This window comes from Eutrigla gurnardus (genome assembly GCF_963514095.1).
Source record: "Eutrigla gurnardus genome assembly, chromosome: 14".
NCBI classification, from domain to species: domain Eukaryota; kingdom Metazoa; phylum Chordata; class Actinopteri; order Perciformes; family Triglidae; genus Eutrigla; species Eutrigla gurnardus.
This window is the reverse complement of record NC_139937.1, coordinates 20646754-20664253: the sequence shown is the minus strand read 5'-3', so window position 1 is coordinate 20664253 and position 17500 is coordinate 20646754. Positions and strand designations below refer to the sequence as shown.

Here is a 17500-nt window from a genome sequence, read left to right as displayed (position 1 = left end):
TGTTTTTGGTAAAAAATACAATTATCGAGAGTTCCACACAGGAACCACAGAGCCACAGGGGTTTATACTCCACGCTAATACATAACCGCCGTATCAACACGGCACGGAGCCACAATCAGGGCCTGATGAGGAGTTAATACGCTGCACTCGGGGTTCCTCTGATTAATTAAAAAAGTGTTTTATAACAGCTTTGTGCTTTTCAACACTCCGACCGGCCGTCTCCGTCTCTCACCGCTGACTGTAAATGCATTCATGGGTGTGATGGGTGGCCACCATGTGTGTGTGTGTGTGTGTGTGTGTGTGTGTGTGTGTAGCTACTTAAACAGGACTTTGTTCTGAGGATAATAGGAAAGGTGCCATTTAAGAGAATGTAAGGGAGCGCCTATAAAAAGGTCTGAGAAGAAAAGAAGTCGAGGAAGAAAGAAAAAAAGGTCAAGCAGACCGCAAATAACTTAAAGTCCAGGTGCACCGGAGACTAGGAGACGGTGGACTGGATCGTCCCAACAGGGTTTCAGTCCTAATGATCCTGGTCACCCTTTAGCTCTGAGATTGTCCTCCTGACCTCGCCTGGGACTTCCAAGTCCACGACCCCAGACTCACAGCAGGCCGGCGAACAGTCCTCTCTCGGCACTAAAACAATATAACGTTAATCAGGATCCTGTTATCAAGGTGGACACGTGTGACATCATGTGACATCATGTCGTCCAGATCTGGAGACGTAGTAATAAATACTGAGGAAAACTACTGATGGTGGAGGGGTCCACCAACACAGGACTTAGACCACCAGACCTGTTGGACACCCTAAGTCCCAAGTGTTGGTGATAGTTTTATGAACTAGCGAGGTCTAAAGCTAATGTAGGTTTTGTGCTTTGTTGTCTAAAGCTAACGTAGGTTATGTGTTTTGTCGCCTCAAGCTAACGTTGGTTTTGTCGTCTAAAGCTAACGTTGGTTTTGTCGTCTAATGCTAACGTTGGTTTTGTTGTCTAAGGCTAACGTTGGTTTTGTGGTCTCAAGCTAACGTAGGTTTTGTCGTCTAAAGCTAACGTTGGTTTTGTTGTCTAAGGCTAACGTTGGTTTTGTTGTCTAAGGCTAACGTTGGTTTTGTTGTCTAAGGCTAACGTTGGTTTTGTTGTCTAAGGTAAGGTGACCAGATTTCTGAAATGAAAATCGGGGACATTTCCAGCGCGGTGGTCAAAATTCCAATGTTATCATTATGAAATAAATAACAGGGGCAATTACATGTTAATTTTAATATGTAAAAGCAGTCTGCAGCAATTAACATTAGAGCTGTAAAAACCACAGATGAAACAAAAACAACAAAACAGATTCTTATCTTATTCAACTTATTTATTATTTAGCTGATGATTTTTTTTTTTTCAGTTCACAAGCTTTATGGAGAAAACAAGAACACATTTGATGGTGCACATATGAAGAACCACAGTGCAGACAACTGACTTTAAAAGAGGTCTTCTCAAAGTTATAGAAAAATTGTGAATGCTGTGAATTCATTGTGCGGAGCAACAATATTACAAAAAGTAAACAACTCGGCTGCATATTCTGTTTCCGGGTACCGCGACGTAACGTCAGTACGTTAGTTTCACTGGCTACCGTAATAACTGGAGTTTGCGTTGGTGCGCAACTTTTTTTCTCTCCCATTCAAATCGGGGACATTTTCGGGGACAGCTTTAACCGGGGACAGGTCGGCCAAATCGGGGACTGTCCCCGAAAATCCGGGACGTCTGGTCACCCTAGTCTAATGCTAACGTTGGTTTTGTTGTCTAAAGCTAACGTTGGTTTCATCGTCATCAGTTAATCTATTACTTAACACGGTCACACATAGACACGTAAAGTTGGCCGAGTTAGAATTCCCCATTGTTGCTGAAAACATCCCATCCAGAGAGACAGACAGGAAGACAGACAGGTACAGAGATGGAGAGGTCTCCAGGTAGAGGAGGTGGTCATGGGAGAGAGACGGTGCTTACAGAGGAGAGGAAATCATCCCAGCACTCTCTCTCTGTCTCGGTCCTCCCTCCGGTCACATTATGGGTTTCCTCTGAAACACCGAACCTCTGCTGAAACGGTTGCTTCTGTTTGTTTAACCCTCGACAACCCAACGCAAACACGCTCTGTTAAAGTTTAGCTGCTGAAGGTTAAAGCTTCACGTTAGCTGGACGTCGATCAACAGACGGACCAGCGTTCAGTTAGTTAGACACACAACAAGAGAGGTGACAGCAGCTCGATGAGGTCACTTCCTGTCATCACCGTGAGGCTCAGTGTGAATGTAATAAGGGATATATATATATATATATATATATATATATATATATACACATATATTTATACATACACACACATGGATAGATAGAGACTCTAGAGGTGTTTAGAGTAAATATGTCACCGTGTTAGGTCGATACTCTGAAAATCTGATCAAACATCCATCCATCCATCCATCCATTGTCTACCGCTTATCCTGTATTCAGGGTCGCGGGGGGGCTGGAGCCGATCCCAGCTGTCATTGGGCGAAGGCAGGGTTCACCCTGGACAGGACGCCAGTCTATCGCAGGGCCAACATGTAGAGACAAACAACCATTCACACTCACATTCACACCTACGGGCAATTTAGAGTCATCAATCAACCTATCCCCATCCTGCATGTCTTTGGACTGTGGGAGGAAGCCGGAGAACCCGGAGAGAACCCACGCTTACACGGGGAGAACATGCAAACTCCACACAGAAGGAACCCGGGCCGACCCGGGAATCAAACCCAGGACCCTCTTGCTGTGAGGCGAGAGTGCTACCCACTACACCACCGTGCAGCCCCTGATCAAACATAATAATCATAATACAACCTGCTCACTCACTGAGGTGAACTCCTGCAGCACGTGTCTTATCGGGGTCCGGTCCCCCAGAGGGGGGCCAGCGGAGTTAGGACTCATGGGGGCTTGGACCCTGTTGGTACCTGCTCGTCTAGTTTTACGACTGAGATGTAAGAACGTCTGTGGGAGTTGTGTGATTATTATATATACTTTATATATATATATATATATATATATATATATATATATACAGTATATATATATATATATGTGTGTGTGTGTGTATGTGTGTCAGTGAGGAGCCAGAGAGACAGAGGAGGGAGACCGAAGGACAGGAAGTGAGTACATTCCAGGCTAATCCTGAACGGACGAAGCCCATTGGTTGCCAGCCGGGACGCAGCAACATACCACGTTGATGTAGCAGAAACACTCTGGTTTGGCAGAGCTGATTATTTATGAGCTGCAGGTTTAGCATTGTTTGTTAAGGGCTTGTGTGAAAGGATGTTGGTGCTTACGAGTGTGTGTGTGTGTGTGTGTGTGTGTGTGTGTGTGTGTATTAGCTTTGCCACAATGGGAACAAAGACAGCAGTGTGGCCTGGAGAAAGAAAGAGACTATAACTTATTTATCTGACATAGAACTTTTTGTATCCCACATACCATAAATTTACTATAACACACACAATCTCTCTCTCTCTCTCTCTCTCTCTCTCTCTCTTTCTGCCATGTGTTCGGTATTATGTCAGCTGGTTGTTTTCTGTGTTTTTCCTGTTAGATTGTTACTCAGTGTCATATATTGGTTATAATAATATTTATGTCATAATACATATTAACACAAACTTTTATTTAAATTATACATTAATTCCCCCAGATTGCACAACCCTCGTTCCGGCTGAAGTATCATCTTTAATCCTCAGTGACAAGAGAAGAACGACCTTGGACGTGTCCTCCAATCAGAGGGAGGAGGTCAGAGTGGAAACTGACCCTGGATCAGAGACTAGAGAGGTGGACTAGAGTCTATGAGAGGTGGACGTCATCATGAGGCCACCCGTTGGTTTGTGGACTACGGCTTTGGAGCATCAATCTGCATTTTAGGGAATTATGGGAAAATTAGCTCTGACAAGTCTCCCCCCCTCTCTCTCCCTCCCTCTCTCTCCCTCTCTCTCTCTCTCCCCCGTCTCCCTGGTTTTGAGGTGACATCATCGACCTGTCCTCTCTTATCAGCTCTCCTTTCTCCATCTGCTTTTCACACTTTATTTCTTCCTCACATTCATCTCTGCTGGTTTGACTCCCTGTGTGTGTGTGTGTGTGTGTGTGTGTGTGTGTGTGTGTGTGTGTGTGTGTGTGTGTGAGTGTGTGTGTTTATGGCCTCTGAAGGAAGGGAGGAGACATATGAGACAGAAACTAAAGGCCAGATGAGCTCATCTTCTGTTGATTTGCAGCTTAACGTCTGCAGTCTTTGAGGTTTGAGGATGTGTGAGTGGGTCACCTGGTTATCAGGGTGGCATCAACACACACACCAGATTATTGTTACATTATTATAAACAAATATATATCTGGTTATTATGCATTATAGAGTGCTGCCAGGTTTTCTTTCACACAATTTCACGTGTTGTTTCAATTCAATTTCTGACTTTTAATTTATATTTTTATGACCAAAGTGTGTTTCTCCAAATCCAAAGAAACTATCAAATGAAAATATGTTTCTTTGTGTTTTATTAAGTGGAACCTAATTCATCCGGACCGTGAAACGACGAAAGCCGGCTGATATAATTATAACACATTATATTACAACTTCAGCAGTGAAAACGAGCCACGCCGTCTCTCTCTATCTCATCCTCCATCTTTTTCAGGATGAGCTGCTCATAGTGTGTGTGTGTGTGTGTCTGTGTGTGTGTCTGTGAGAGAGAGAGAGTGTGTTCTCATAGGCAGGTCATGTCTGGGTCAATCTCTCTGGCTCCAGCACTTCCCTGGTTAACCCCTTCATATCCCCCTCTGTCGCTATGACACACACACACACACACAGACACACACACACATGACCTTTGGCTACTGTCTGTCGCCACCGAACGAGAGTGTGAGTGAGTGTGTTTGTTTGAGCAGATCACATTCTGGATCGTCTCCGTCTGATCACTCAAAGACCAACGGCTGATTTTACATATTTTATATTTTTGCTGATAAGCTGTGATCTTTACTGTGTTGTTATTCATTTATATGTAAAGTGTCTTTGGGAACCTTTAAAAGTGCTACACAACTAACTGAGATGCTGGACTAACTCATCAGAAACCGGAGAAGCTTCCCGTTCAGGGACAGAACCGTAGCGCTGATGTAGCCAAGGTTGCCATGACAACGGTTTGAATGCTCACACGGGCTGCTTCGCATTCAAATAAACGCTCGTATCAACTTGTTCAGACGTTCACGTAGAAAAACCATCCTTCATTCAAGCTGCTACTCAACATTTAAATCCTGTTTAAACCCAGAGGAAGTTTCTTTGAAGTTTAGTGAAAGTTGTAAAATAATCTCAGGTCGACATGGAAGTAAATACATTCATGGAACCAAACAGACTGAAACATTCGACCACGAGAACCAGCAAGTAAGCCGATCTCCAACCAGCTGACTCTCGTTAACATCTCCACACGTTAAACACCAGTTCATTACCAAACACACACACACACACACACACACTCCCTCACACATTCCAGTGGACCGCTCTGATTGATGGAGTCAGCCAGTACTGGTCCCACTGGGATGTTCCCAGTTAATTACTGTCTGTCGCCACACACACAACAGCCATCTTTGATGTGAGCCTCCAGTAGAGCATGCAGGGGTACCCGTGTGTGTGTGTGTGTGTGTGTTGTTCTAGATGTATGTATGGTTCTACAGGTGTGTGCGTGTGTGTTTCGATAGGTATGTGTGTGTGGTTCCATAGGTGTGTGGTTCTACAGGAGTGTGTGTGTGTGGTTTTATAGGTATGTGTTTCTACATTTATGTCTCACTTCTACATTTTTGCTTTGTAGTTTTCATCTTGTCGGATCTCAACAAAAACCACCAACCTTCACCAAAAGTGACATAACTGTGTTTGTTTGTGTGTGTCTGTTTGTGTGTGTGTGGTTCACCATCAACACAATAGTGTGCAGGAATGCTGCCACCACAAGTATAATTACAGCTCTGCTATCTCGACCTCAGTGATTCCAAACATCCATCTGAGCCGAGAACCGCCTGGAATCCGTGAAACGAGACCCGAGACCCAAGACCTGGTCTGAGTTCTGATGGTTGGTTTGTTGTGTTTTCACAAGAGACCGACACAAAGGCTGTAAACTACTGTGTGTGTGTGTGTGTGTGTGTGTGTGTGTGACAACTCGGTGCTCTGGAGAAACACTGTACCTCGTTACAACATCACCAACAACCTTTTACGACACCAACCATAACCACGTGTTGTTTTATCGTCCAACGATAACGTTGGTTTTGTTGTCTAACAATAAAAAAACGATGAAACGTTAAAAAACGTTGTTTTTTAGCGTAACGTCGTCCCTGATAAGTGCTGATCAGACGGAGTTTGTGGCTTAATCAGAGCAGCAGCAGCCAATGAGAACGCCCGGTCAGAGCTTCAGCAGCTTGAATCTGCTGATGAAACACAGCAATCAACCCGGAGCAGCAGAGCCAGACCTCCAAACCAACGACATGTGAGAACACGCTTCAGGAGGACGACCACGCCGCTTCATAAACACACCAACACACACGATAACAGACTCACACATACACCGCAAACACACACACATTCACATGCATATATACGCATACACACAGACACAGACACAGACACACACACACAGAGCAGCCTCACATCTCACTCAGACATGCAGAGCTATAAACATCAGCACATAGCTCGCTGCACCGCAAACAGAGGAAAAATAGCTTTGTGTGTGTCTATGTGTGTGTCTATGTTTGTGTGTATATGTGTGTAAACGTATATGTATGTGTGTGACTGTGTGTGTGTGTGTGTGTGTGTGTGTGTGTATGTGTTTGCGTGTATCAGGGCCTCTATCGAAGGGAGTTTCCCTCAACTCCAAACTAGCAGCACAAAGCTCAGTGTGTGTGTGTGTGTGTGTGTGTGTGTGGATGAGAGAGTGAGAGTGTGTGTGTGCCAGAGTGAGAGTTTGTGTGTGTGAGTGAGAGTGTGTGTGTGTGGAAGATGGCCATTTGTTAACAGTCGTGAAATTAGCTAATACACACACACATTAGCTTGACACTGCTCCCTCTCTCGCACACACACACACTCACTATCTCCTGCATCTAAAACACACACACACATACATGCGTGCGTGGTGGAGAGGTCAGGTTTGGCGTCCACCTCGGCCGTCTCTTCCTGTGGGCGGAGCCTGTCTGTCTTTGTCTGTTAAATCCTCTTCCTCCTCTACCAGCTCAGCACATAGCATGTGTGTGTGTGTGTTTGTGTGTGTGGTGTGTGTCTCTGTGTGTGCACATTCCTGTTCTGACCAACAAGCATCAGTGCGTTACAACGAGAATGTAACGTTTCACTCAGCCGTCAGATACTGGTGGGAACAAAAACAGGACTTTCACCCAGGAGACCGCTGTCCACGTCAGAAGGGAAACGTCAGTCGTTACTAACGTGAATCTTTAGTGTCCAGAGTCACGTGACTCGTGAGTCAGTCAAGTTAACATCACTAAGGTGTTTTGTTATTTAAACTTAACTTGCTGCAGAGTTGTGTTGCAAAGAGAACGAGTTTAGTTAAACGTCTAAAGCTAACGTTGGTATTGTCGCCTAAAGATAACGTTGGTTTTGTTATCTAAAGCTAACATTGGTTTTGTCGTCTAAAGCTAACATTGGTTTTGTTGTCTAAAGCTAACATTGGTTTTGTCGTCTAAAGCTAACATTGGTTTTGTCGTCTAAAGCTAACATTGGTTTTGTCGTCTAAAGCTAACATTGGTTTTGTCGTCTAAAGCTAACGTTTTGTCGTCTAATGATAAAGTGAGAGTACATTAGCACTTCTATGCTATGCTAGCTATGGACACTGAATGTGTGCTTAAGGATTGTGATGGCGAATAAAGAGCTTCGAGACCCCCCCGCTGCTCTTTGGGCCGAGTCGAAATAATGTTCATAGCAGGAAGTTCAATTACACAGTTGACAGTGATGTCTCCATGGTAACAGCACTCTAACAGCTTGAAGGCATAGCATTGGGGCTAAGCTAAGGGTCGGCAGCAGAAGTAGCAGAACTGTAGTAGTAACGTTGTAGTACTAGTGTGTATATAACTTTGAATAGCAGTAGTATACGCACACACACACACACACACACACACACACACAGTGCGTGTGTGTGTGTCCAGGATGGAGACTGATATTAACGTTATTAGCCGAGTGTCCTTTGAGTTCAGACTGTAAATGTCTCATTTCTCCGTATTTGCGGCGCAGCTTCAGTCTGAAGGAAAGGAATGATGTCATCGGTGATCACAAACACTCGCCTCTTATCTGCAGGACGAGGTGGAGGAGGGAGGTGATTACTAAGATGTACCCATAATGCTTCTGTACTCTTTCCGACCACATCTTGCTCGCAGAGAGGAAACACTTCGGGCCTCAGACGACGTTGTTTCCAGAACGTTGGAAAACTGAAACAATTACATCAGAGTGATTATTCAGTCCGACATTAAGGGGATTTAACTTTCCCCTCCATTTACATAATACATGTTTAAAGGACGCGTTCTTAAAGGATAACAGGGGCTTATTAGATCTTCATTTATATTGATTAGCGCTGAAAAGTCAGACAGAGCAGCAAACACGACTTTACTTAAACGACTTCAGCTGGAGCCAAAAACTAAAACAAAGATCTGAGACTACGAGTTCCGTAAGTTCATACGCAGAGTTGGTTGTTGTTTTTTCGTCTAATAATAATGTTGCTTTTGTTGTCTAATGGTAACGTTAGTTTTGTCATCTAATAATAAGGTTAGTTTTGTTGTCTAACGATAACGTTGGTTTTGTCGTCTAACGATAAAGTTGGTTTTGTCGTCTAACGATAACGTTGGTTTTGTTGTCTAACGATAACGTTGGTTTTGTCATCTAATAATAAGGTTAGTCTTGTTGTCTAACGATAAAGTTGGTTTTGTTGTCTAACAATAACGTTGGTTTTGACGTCTAACGATAACGTTGGTTTTGTCGTCTAATGATAACGTTGGTTTTGTCATCTAATAATAAGGTTAGTCTTGTTGTCTAACGATAAAGTTGGTTTTGTTGTCTAACAATAACGTTGGTTTTGACGTCTAACGATAACGTTGGTTTTGTTGTCTAACGATAACGTTAGTTTTGTCGTCTAACGATAACGTTGATTTTGACGTCTAACAATAACGTTTTTTTAGCGTAACGTCGTCCCTGACTCGCAGTGGGATTTAAAGCGACAGCGTGGACGTCCGAAAGCTGTTTGTGGTTAAATGGTTTTCGTATGAGACAGCCGGCGCTGAAAGCAGCTGGGTTTTTATTGTTGTTTGAAAAAGTCCAGACACATTTTATTGGCTGATAATGTACCTCGGTGGATGTTTACCTGCGAGTCATCTCGAGGTCAGCTTGTTCAGACATTTTCTCTGGGTTCGTTTTCCTCAGTCGTGATGTTTTCATACATCACCAACGTTTCAGACGGTTGTTGGAAATACTGAAGAATTCTGTCTAAATACAACACGAGGCTTTGTCTTTGAAAAAGTACTTTTTTACATCTTGTGCTGTCCATCCTGCAGAAGGAGACGCTGTCAGCACACAGTGAGCTGGCAGAGTGTGTGTGTGTGTGTTCTCAGTAGAACACAGAGAACACAGTACGTTTTTATAGCTAGTGACAGCTGACGAACCCCCGCCGTGACCTCTGACCTCTGGCCCTGCCTTCTGCCCCCCCTTGGCTAATTGACACGTCTCCTCTGATAAACTCTCCACATGTAAAACACGGTGAGAAACGAGGGAAAAGAAACATGAGATAATCTCCTTTAAGAATGAAGAACAGAAATATGTTAATAAATAAATATATACAAACATACATTTGTCACAACCGGTGAAGGAAGTGACCATATTTGGAGTGTGGAGGAGCAACGGGTGGATCTGATGAACACAAGCTGCTAACAAAGTTAGCTTCATGATTCAAGGTCAACTTTACATCTTAGTGTTAAAGTCATCTTAGTAGCTAACTAGCATTGGTAGCGTGGTAGCGACCTGTCAATCAGCAGGTAAGCCCCGCCCCCTAAAGCATCCCCTGCTTTCTGGTCTGTTGGACACTAAATGGAAGGAGACTGACAGAAACATAAACTCAACTCTCTTCTTTCATCTTTTTGGCCACTGAGAAGCAGAACGTATTAAATAATAAATAAATAACACACATTATTAAAATGATAATTAGCCATATGTCACTGAAGGACCAATCACGTCAGAGAACAAACTCTCCTTTCTGTTTGCAAAGCGATCCAGATGAAGAGCAGATGGATCTGCATCCAGAGCCTAAAACAGCACTGGAATGGGGGGACCTGGACTAGTCCAGGGGCCAGGCTCAGACCCACATGTGGTTTCTACTCGGGACAAAGAGGGAGAGGCCGACACTTCCCAGGACGCCGTGGAAACGAATACTCCACAATTCATTGCTTCCTTCTCGCCAAATTAAAGGTCCCTTGTTAAAATAAATGGGGGAAGGGGTTGAAGGGTGAAGGGATTCAAGGGGGAATGGGGGCAACAAAGGGGGGCTTTTATTACGGAGCGAAACATTCCCCGATCACCCCGAAGAGACAGAAGTCATCTCTGTTTCCTTCCTTCTCGACGTCTGTACTTCAGTTAGAGGATTTAAGTCAATAGTTTATTAAGCGTCTATACATGAGTTACTACTCTTTAGATTTATTCATGCGCCTCAGTAAACAGAGACCATGTGAGTCCTGAGTTGCGTCGCTGTGTATTATTTCATTTATTTTATTTTTTTATTGTAATTTTATTGTGAATGTTTTTACTGAACTGTTCTGTATTTTTATTGAACTGTTGAAATGTATCGTTTTTAATCTTGTTGTACAGCACTTTGATGGAAAGTGCTTTATAATTATTTTATTATTATTGTAATTATAATTATTATTATCAATTATTAATAAGTGACTTCCGAGCGAAGCCGAAGAGGAAGTGTGTGTTTGTTTCTGGTTGATGGAGTTGGTTTTACTTATGAAGTCCAGCTAAACCAGTTAAAGTGGTTTGAGAGTTTAATGTGGGTTAGGTGGACCGCTAGCGACCTTGATGCAGGAGCGCATTAGCCCCGACCGCTAGCCGTGAGCCTCCACACCATTACATGGAGTGCATTAGGCTAACCATTAGCTTTTAGAGTCCAACTCCCAGCTTCCAGGAAGTTAATGACTCGCTGACGGGAACAAACAGATCACGTTTTTAATGCGAAACGTTCAAACCCGTCAAGGGAACGTGATGTCATGAAAACATTGTACACGTTTATTTAAATGCTAGTCGCTCATCTGATGTGTTTTGTTTTGATCATCTGTTCATCATCAAAGTCATTTTTCATGCAGAAAATGCTGTTTTCAGTCCCTCAAATATGGAGATCTTCTTTTCTCTGTGTTACATCATATAGTCATCACATAGAACAGACATTTCAAGCACTTTCAAGCACTTTTCAAACCTTGAAAACACCACACTAAAATTCAAGGGTTTTTAAGGATTTCCAGCACCCGTACGAACCCTGAGTATTAATATTTTGGTAACTTGGAATGTAAATGTGTCTTCAGTGGTTCGTTGGATGCGTTCACCTGTTTCCTCGTATAATTCTCCCGTCGGTACGAACATAAGTGATGAGACTCTCTTCCATCGTGAACAATCTGTTTCCATCATCATTAGGAAGTTTTGGCGTCGCCGTGTTATTCTCTCTCTTTTTCACAGGATATTGAAACATCAACGGAGCTTCTCAGCTCAGAGTCGTGGGATCCGAACGCCGGCGAGCTGAACCGACCCGTGAAACGTACGAAGAGAAGCGGTAGCCGCCATAAACTTACATCAGATTAACAGTTATATCCCATAACGTAGACCCGCTGTGGTCTTAATGTGAAAAGCAGCAGGGGGTGTGAAGCCCCCCCCCCCACCTACTGGAGGCTGCACTTCCTCCGGGGGCCTCCCAGAGGAAAGGGCCCTCATTCCTGCTGGAAGGTTCCCGCTGGAGCCGGAGCCTGAATGGACACTACCGCAGAAACACTGCGTCCTTACCACATGTTACATGACCCGGGGGGAAACACACACACACACACACACACACACACACACACACACACACACATACACACACACACATCTGGAGGACTGTCTGGTTGGTTGATGGTTATCGTCGCTCTCTCTCTCCCTCCCAGCCGTCGTTTACACGCTGTATCAACACGCCTCGATTGATGACATCACATCCATGAAACGCCCGTAATAAGCTTCATAAGCAACTGATATATTTCCCCTCTTTAGTTACAGCTGTAATTTCATGACAACAAGCGCTCCTATATGGTTAAAAACCAGTGAATGAGTGAACGCAGAGTTTAGGAACCTATTGATGTGGTTGTGTTGTTTTATCAGCGGTGTATGAATGTGGAGCAGAGGTCTTCAACAGGGGGTCCCCAAAAATGTAAACATCTACAAAAATCCACCTTAACACGAATACAACCTCAAATATAAATCTTCCTGATTGTTTAATATTATGTTGTGAAATGCCAAAATAGAATTAAAATATCAATCTGTCAACAATTATTATTATAATGACAATATAATACAAAGTACTGTTATACATGACACTATAGGCTGCACTACACATTATTATTGGTTTAATAAGGAACACAGTTTTATATGATATGTGATAGGGGGTCCCTCCAGTGGGTCTAATAGGTCTTGGGGGTCCCTCCACCGGGTCTCTAGGGGTCCTTGGCCCAAAAAGGTTGAAGACCTCTGATGGAAGAGGTTTCTGAGGAAACAGACTCTGATCACACGTTGAAACGTTTCTACGGAGCCGCCGTAAAGCACCGCCATGACTGAAGGTCACCTCCATGCCGGCGCCCTGGTCGACACCAGTACCCCGACCGTCCTCACGTCCAACGGTAATCACCACAAGCATTACCCTCCGTCCGAGAATAGCCGTCCAGATAAAGATAAACATCACACACACATTAAACAGCCGAGCGCCTCGTCAGCGCTCCGTCAACACGGCCGGGGGCCGACACGGAGACGGCGAGATCGCCACGCGGGGGGATTTGGTTCGACATGCAACGGCTTTGTAGCTACGGGACGGGAACAAACACTGCTACCGAGCTACAAGTCCAGAGATTAGACCCAGCAGGAGGTCTTCAGTGGGGTTTCAGTGAATCACCTAAAGGAGTCCACCTCCACAGTTACACTATTTCCACACGGTCGCTTTTAACGGCTGATTTTTACTTAATTAAAGTAAAGACATTCACTGTTTCTCCGCCTAAACTACATTTCTGTAAGTCTGGAAAAAGCTTCAATACTTTAGATTTGGAAACAAGGTTTGTGGAAGATATATATAGTTTAAAAGTTACATGAATTAAATTTAACAGCCGTTTGTGACTCATATTTTCTCCTTCACTTCAACCTGAAGGATGAAGACAGAAACACAACTTAAAGGTCGTGTTGGCTGATTTGTTTTGTTTCTGGATGAATACATGGATTCATGAATGACTTTGACTTTGTGAGCTCACCAAGACTTCAGGAAACTCGGGAGTCTCCAGGGACCAGTTGGGATCGGATCTCTTCCTCACTCAACATGCAAATAAACACAGACATCACTTCCGTTGGTGTTTTTAACTGTTCACTGCGACTGTCTGTGGTCCAAACAACAAGGTCTCTGCTGTATTTATGTCTAGATGACCTTATTTGGAGTGTTGATGGAGCAGCTACAATGTTAGCGTAGCCTAGCACCCATCAACCAGACTCCATTCAGAAAACCAGCGTTTTAAAAGTAGTTATCTTGTGGTCTTGCAGACAGACCTAACAAAGCATGACTTCACACTTTTTACTGATCATCTTTATGGAGTTATTTCATCATCCTTTTCATCTGGTTATTGATATTAAATCACAGATAAATACTTTATTCTGGGTTCCTGCAGGTGTGGTGAACCAGCCCACGCAGGTCTTACTAGATCCAGTGAATCCAGCTTGGTAAAATCCACAGATCACCTCTGGATGATGTCATGATGATGTCATGGACCCAGACAGGAGGGCGTTTGGTTTCCTGGTGGATCTGGGACTTCAACATGTACAAAGCAGCAGTAGTGGTGGTTTCAGCTTTTATTTATGACACTCGAGGAGCACACGTGTCCGTCTGAGAGAAAGTAAACAGTTTTATTCTGAGAACACGCTCCGGGGGGACACGCGCTTCAGAAACCAGCTGTAATTAAAATGCCATGCAACCCCCTGATGAGGCAAAAATACAAACTCAAACATGCAACTAAATCTAAAAACATAGAAACGGAGCCTTTTTCTCTCCTAATTACCAGAACCGACCACAAGCTGGACAGGGAGGCGAGATGTTTCCTGGAAGTCCTGATCCTCATGCTGACTCCAAGATCCGTCACAAACCAGATCATAAATCTAATCAGGTATGAAGTCATGGTGGTAATAACATAATAAACTCAGCCAAAGAGACAAAGTCAAAATGTCAAATTAAATAAAAATGATATTATAGCTGTAACTGGTTTTACTGGGAGATCATGGGAGCAAAGTAAGTGTTTTTAATGGAGGAAGTGATGTGTATCATGTCACATCAACACACACACACACACACACACACTTAATGTCCAGCAAACACACCACACACATGCAGCATTCATATTTTACTTTCCATCTCCGAGGACGCTTAGACTCAGAACGTGTGTGTGTGTGTGTGTGTGTGTGTTTATTCATGGGGGGTGAGCTGGGCAGACAGAGACAGAGCTCTATCTGTCACACACATCAACAAACACACACACACACACACACACACACACACACACACACACACACACACACACACACACACACACACACACACACACACACGGGCAAAGACCTATGGGTCAGAAATTCTGACCGAGGCCCGAGAAGATCCTGTTTGAAGAACCTGCCTGCTGTGTGTGTGTGTGTGCGTGTGTGTGTGTGCGTGTGTGTGTGTGTGCGTGTACTGATCTGAGCTCTGTTCTGTGTTTCTGTCGTCTCACAGACAGACGGACACAGCAGGTCTCTGTTAAAGCAGCCGTGTTAGTCTCCTCTGGCCTTGTGAACTCGCTGAGTCACCGTCACTCTGCTGCTGATAACATGACACAGCTGAGAGGAGGAGTAGGAGGAGGAAGAGGAGGAGAAGTGCATTTCTGCTCTCTCTCATTTATTTGTTACTGTTCTCTCAGATTCAGTTTGACAGATTAAATTCATAACACAGGTGGAACTTGTATGTGATGTGTTGGATCAGTGGCTCCGAAGTTTGATCAAACTTTCCAATTCACCGTCGACAAGTTGCATCTGGAACATTTCAACCGGAGTAATAACTAGTGCAGTGGATGCTTTATAATGTCCCGGCATGAACACAGGTACGCCTCTCCGTCTGATTTCACTTCCACAGAAGTGGGAAGGAAAGCTGTCGGAGGTTTCCCTGGAAGAAGTGAAACGGCTGAAACAGGTGGAACTCATTATTTTCATCCATCGAGGCCAAATCCTAAATGTTTCCTGGTTGCATCTTCACAAACGTGAGCATTTATTTCCTGTCGGTGCAGGAACGCCTCTCTTATCGCTGCTAGAGAAACCATCTGGAGACATGAGACGGATCTGGGAACTTTATACTAAGAATCAATAAGTAAACTAATGAAATAAAATATCTAAGATTTAGAAGTTTGATATGTTCAGATCCGTCATGATGTGAACAGTGATCTCAAAGACTTTAAGCCCTGTTACAGAAGCTTGTTATCGGCTTGATGTGTGTGTGTGTGTGTGTGTGTGTGTGTGTGTTATATATCGAGTGATCCCTGTGTCGCCCTCGCTGTGTCTCCCACACCTCCCCTTCTCATTAGTGGCGACGCCTGAGTGGATTAACCACAAGTATGTATGCACGTGCACACACAGACACACACACAGACACACACACACACACACACGCACACACACACACACACGTACACACACACACAGAAAAAGAAAAAAAGTAGATCCCATCAAAGCGAATCTCTCTGACCCGGTTTAAGAAGACAAACTGTCATAAAACACGGATTTGTCCTCAATGCAAACCAGAAGCCCGTTCTGGCAGGAGACTGTGTGTGTGTGTGTGTGTGTGTGTGTGTGTGTGTGTGTGTGTGTGGAAACGTGTGAGAGACGGAGAGCAGACAGACAGAAAGATATTGATATTGATATGTATTGACTATGTTGATTATGTCGTGTTGCTGACGAGCCTGATCCCCGTCTCCGTCAGAGAGACGGACTGAGAGCTGAACCAGATGGATGAAAACGTGACGGAGGAAGACAAAACAGGAAATCACTGAGTGTCGACATGGCAACAGCAGCGCCCCCTGAACCTGTCTGTCCGTCCCGACCCCAAAGACTCTCTGACCTGCTGGTTCAGGTCTGACCTGCTGGTTCTGCAGGCGAGAAGAAGAAGAAGAAGAGAGGCGTTCCTACCTTTCTTGACTTTCTTTGACGGCTGTTTCTTCTTGATGAACTTGGTCGCCTCCTGTGGGAGAGTCAGCTCCTCGCCGTCGCCAGCTGCCTCGGCGATGGTCTCCACGCCTCCTGAGAGACAGACAGGTGGAGAAACATCAGACAGGTTACATATATATACATATATCACATAACATAACATCAGACTACTTGTTCTTTATCCTTGAGTCCTTGAGAACGTTCTCCTTCCTCCTCCACTGGAGGAGGACTAACAGTTCAGCTAACAAAATTCTGGTTCTGGTTCTGGTTCCAGCTGGTCAGGTCTCCTCTTACATATCTATGACGGGTTTTTTCGGTGTGTCTGAGTGTTGCATTCTGGGAATCTGCAGTCACACTAATGTGTTGGTAATATTTGTTTTTGTAAATATCACACACACACACTCATCCCAATTTATATATAATATGTTTTTACTTTTTAACAGAGAAGTTTGGAGCAGAAATGCAGTGTGGAATGATGAGTGTTGAACATGTGGTGTGTGTGTGTGTGTGTGCATGTGTGTGATGAAATCCCTCTAGAATCCCTGGATCAGTCTGGATTTACTGAGCTCCTGAGGCCGATGAATTGGACGCCTTGTCTCTCCTCCATCCCACCTCCATGTCTCCTCCTCATCCCCCTCTTCCTCATTCCTCTCCTCCCCTTTGTGTCTCCTCCTCCCGATTTATTCTCCTCCCCGTCTGCGTCTCCCTCCCTCGCCATCCTTCCCCCTCCTCTCTCCGTCCTCTTCACCTCCTCCTCTTCATCTGATCTGATCTCTGGCTCCATGGTAAGATACTGGTTGTTCTTTAGTGTAGCTGTAAAACCGGTCAGATAACCAGAGACGGATCCAGGTTCTAACATGTGACGTGCTGCTACAGACCTGTCCTGTCATCAGTTTGGCTCCGCCCACTAAATACATCATCTCTGTTAACAAATACAAACAGGGACTACAACCGTAGGCTGGTTGCTAGGCAACGAGATGCCTTGTCTGGTGACGCAAACGGCTCGTCTCATTCC

At 44.3% G+C, this 17500-nt stretch overlaps 1 protein-coding gene across 2 annotated transcripts in view; it reads right to left on the bottom strand.

Moving 5' to 3' along the window:
• The window catches only part of bbs9 (Bardet-Biedl syndrome 9), a 100057-nt gene that overhangs the window by 11495 nt on the left and 71062 nt on the right, over positions 1–17500 (bottom strand). For both annotated transcript variants that reach the window (XM_084027711.1, XM_084027712.1), the window contains one exon: positions 16468–16578. In XM_084027711.1, coding sequence (XP_083883837.1) covers positions 16468–16578 — 111 coding nt within the window. The remainder of the gene's footprint in view (positions 1–16467; positions 16579–17500) is intronic.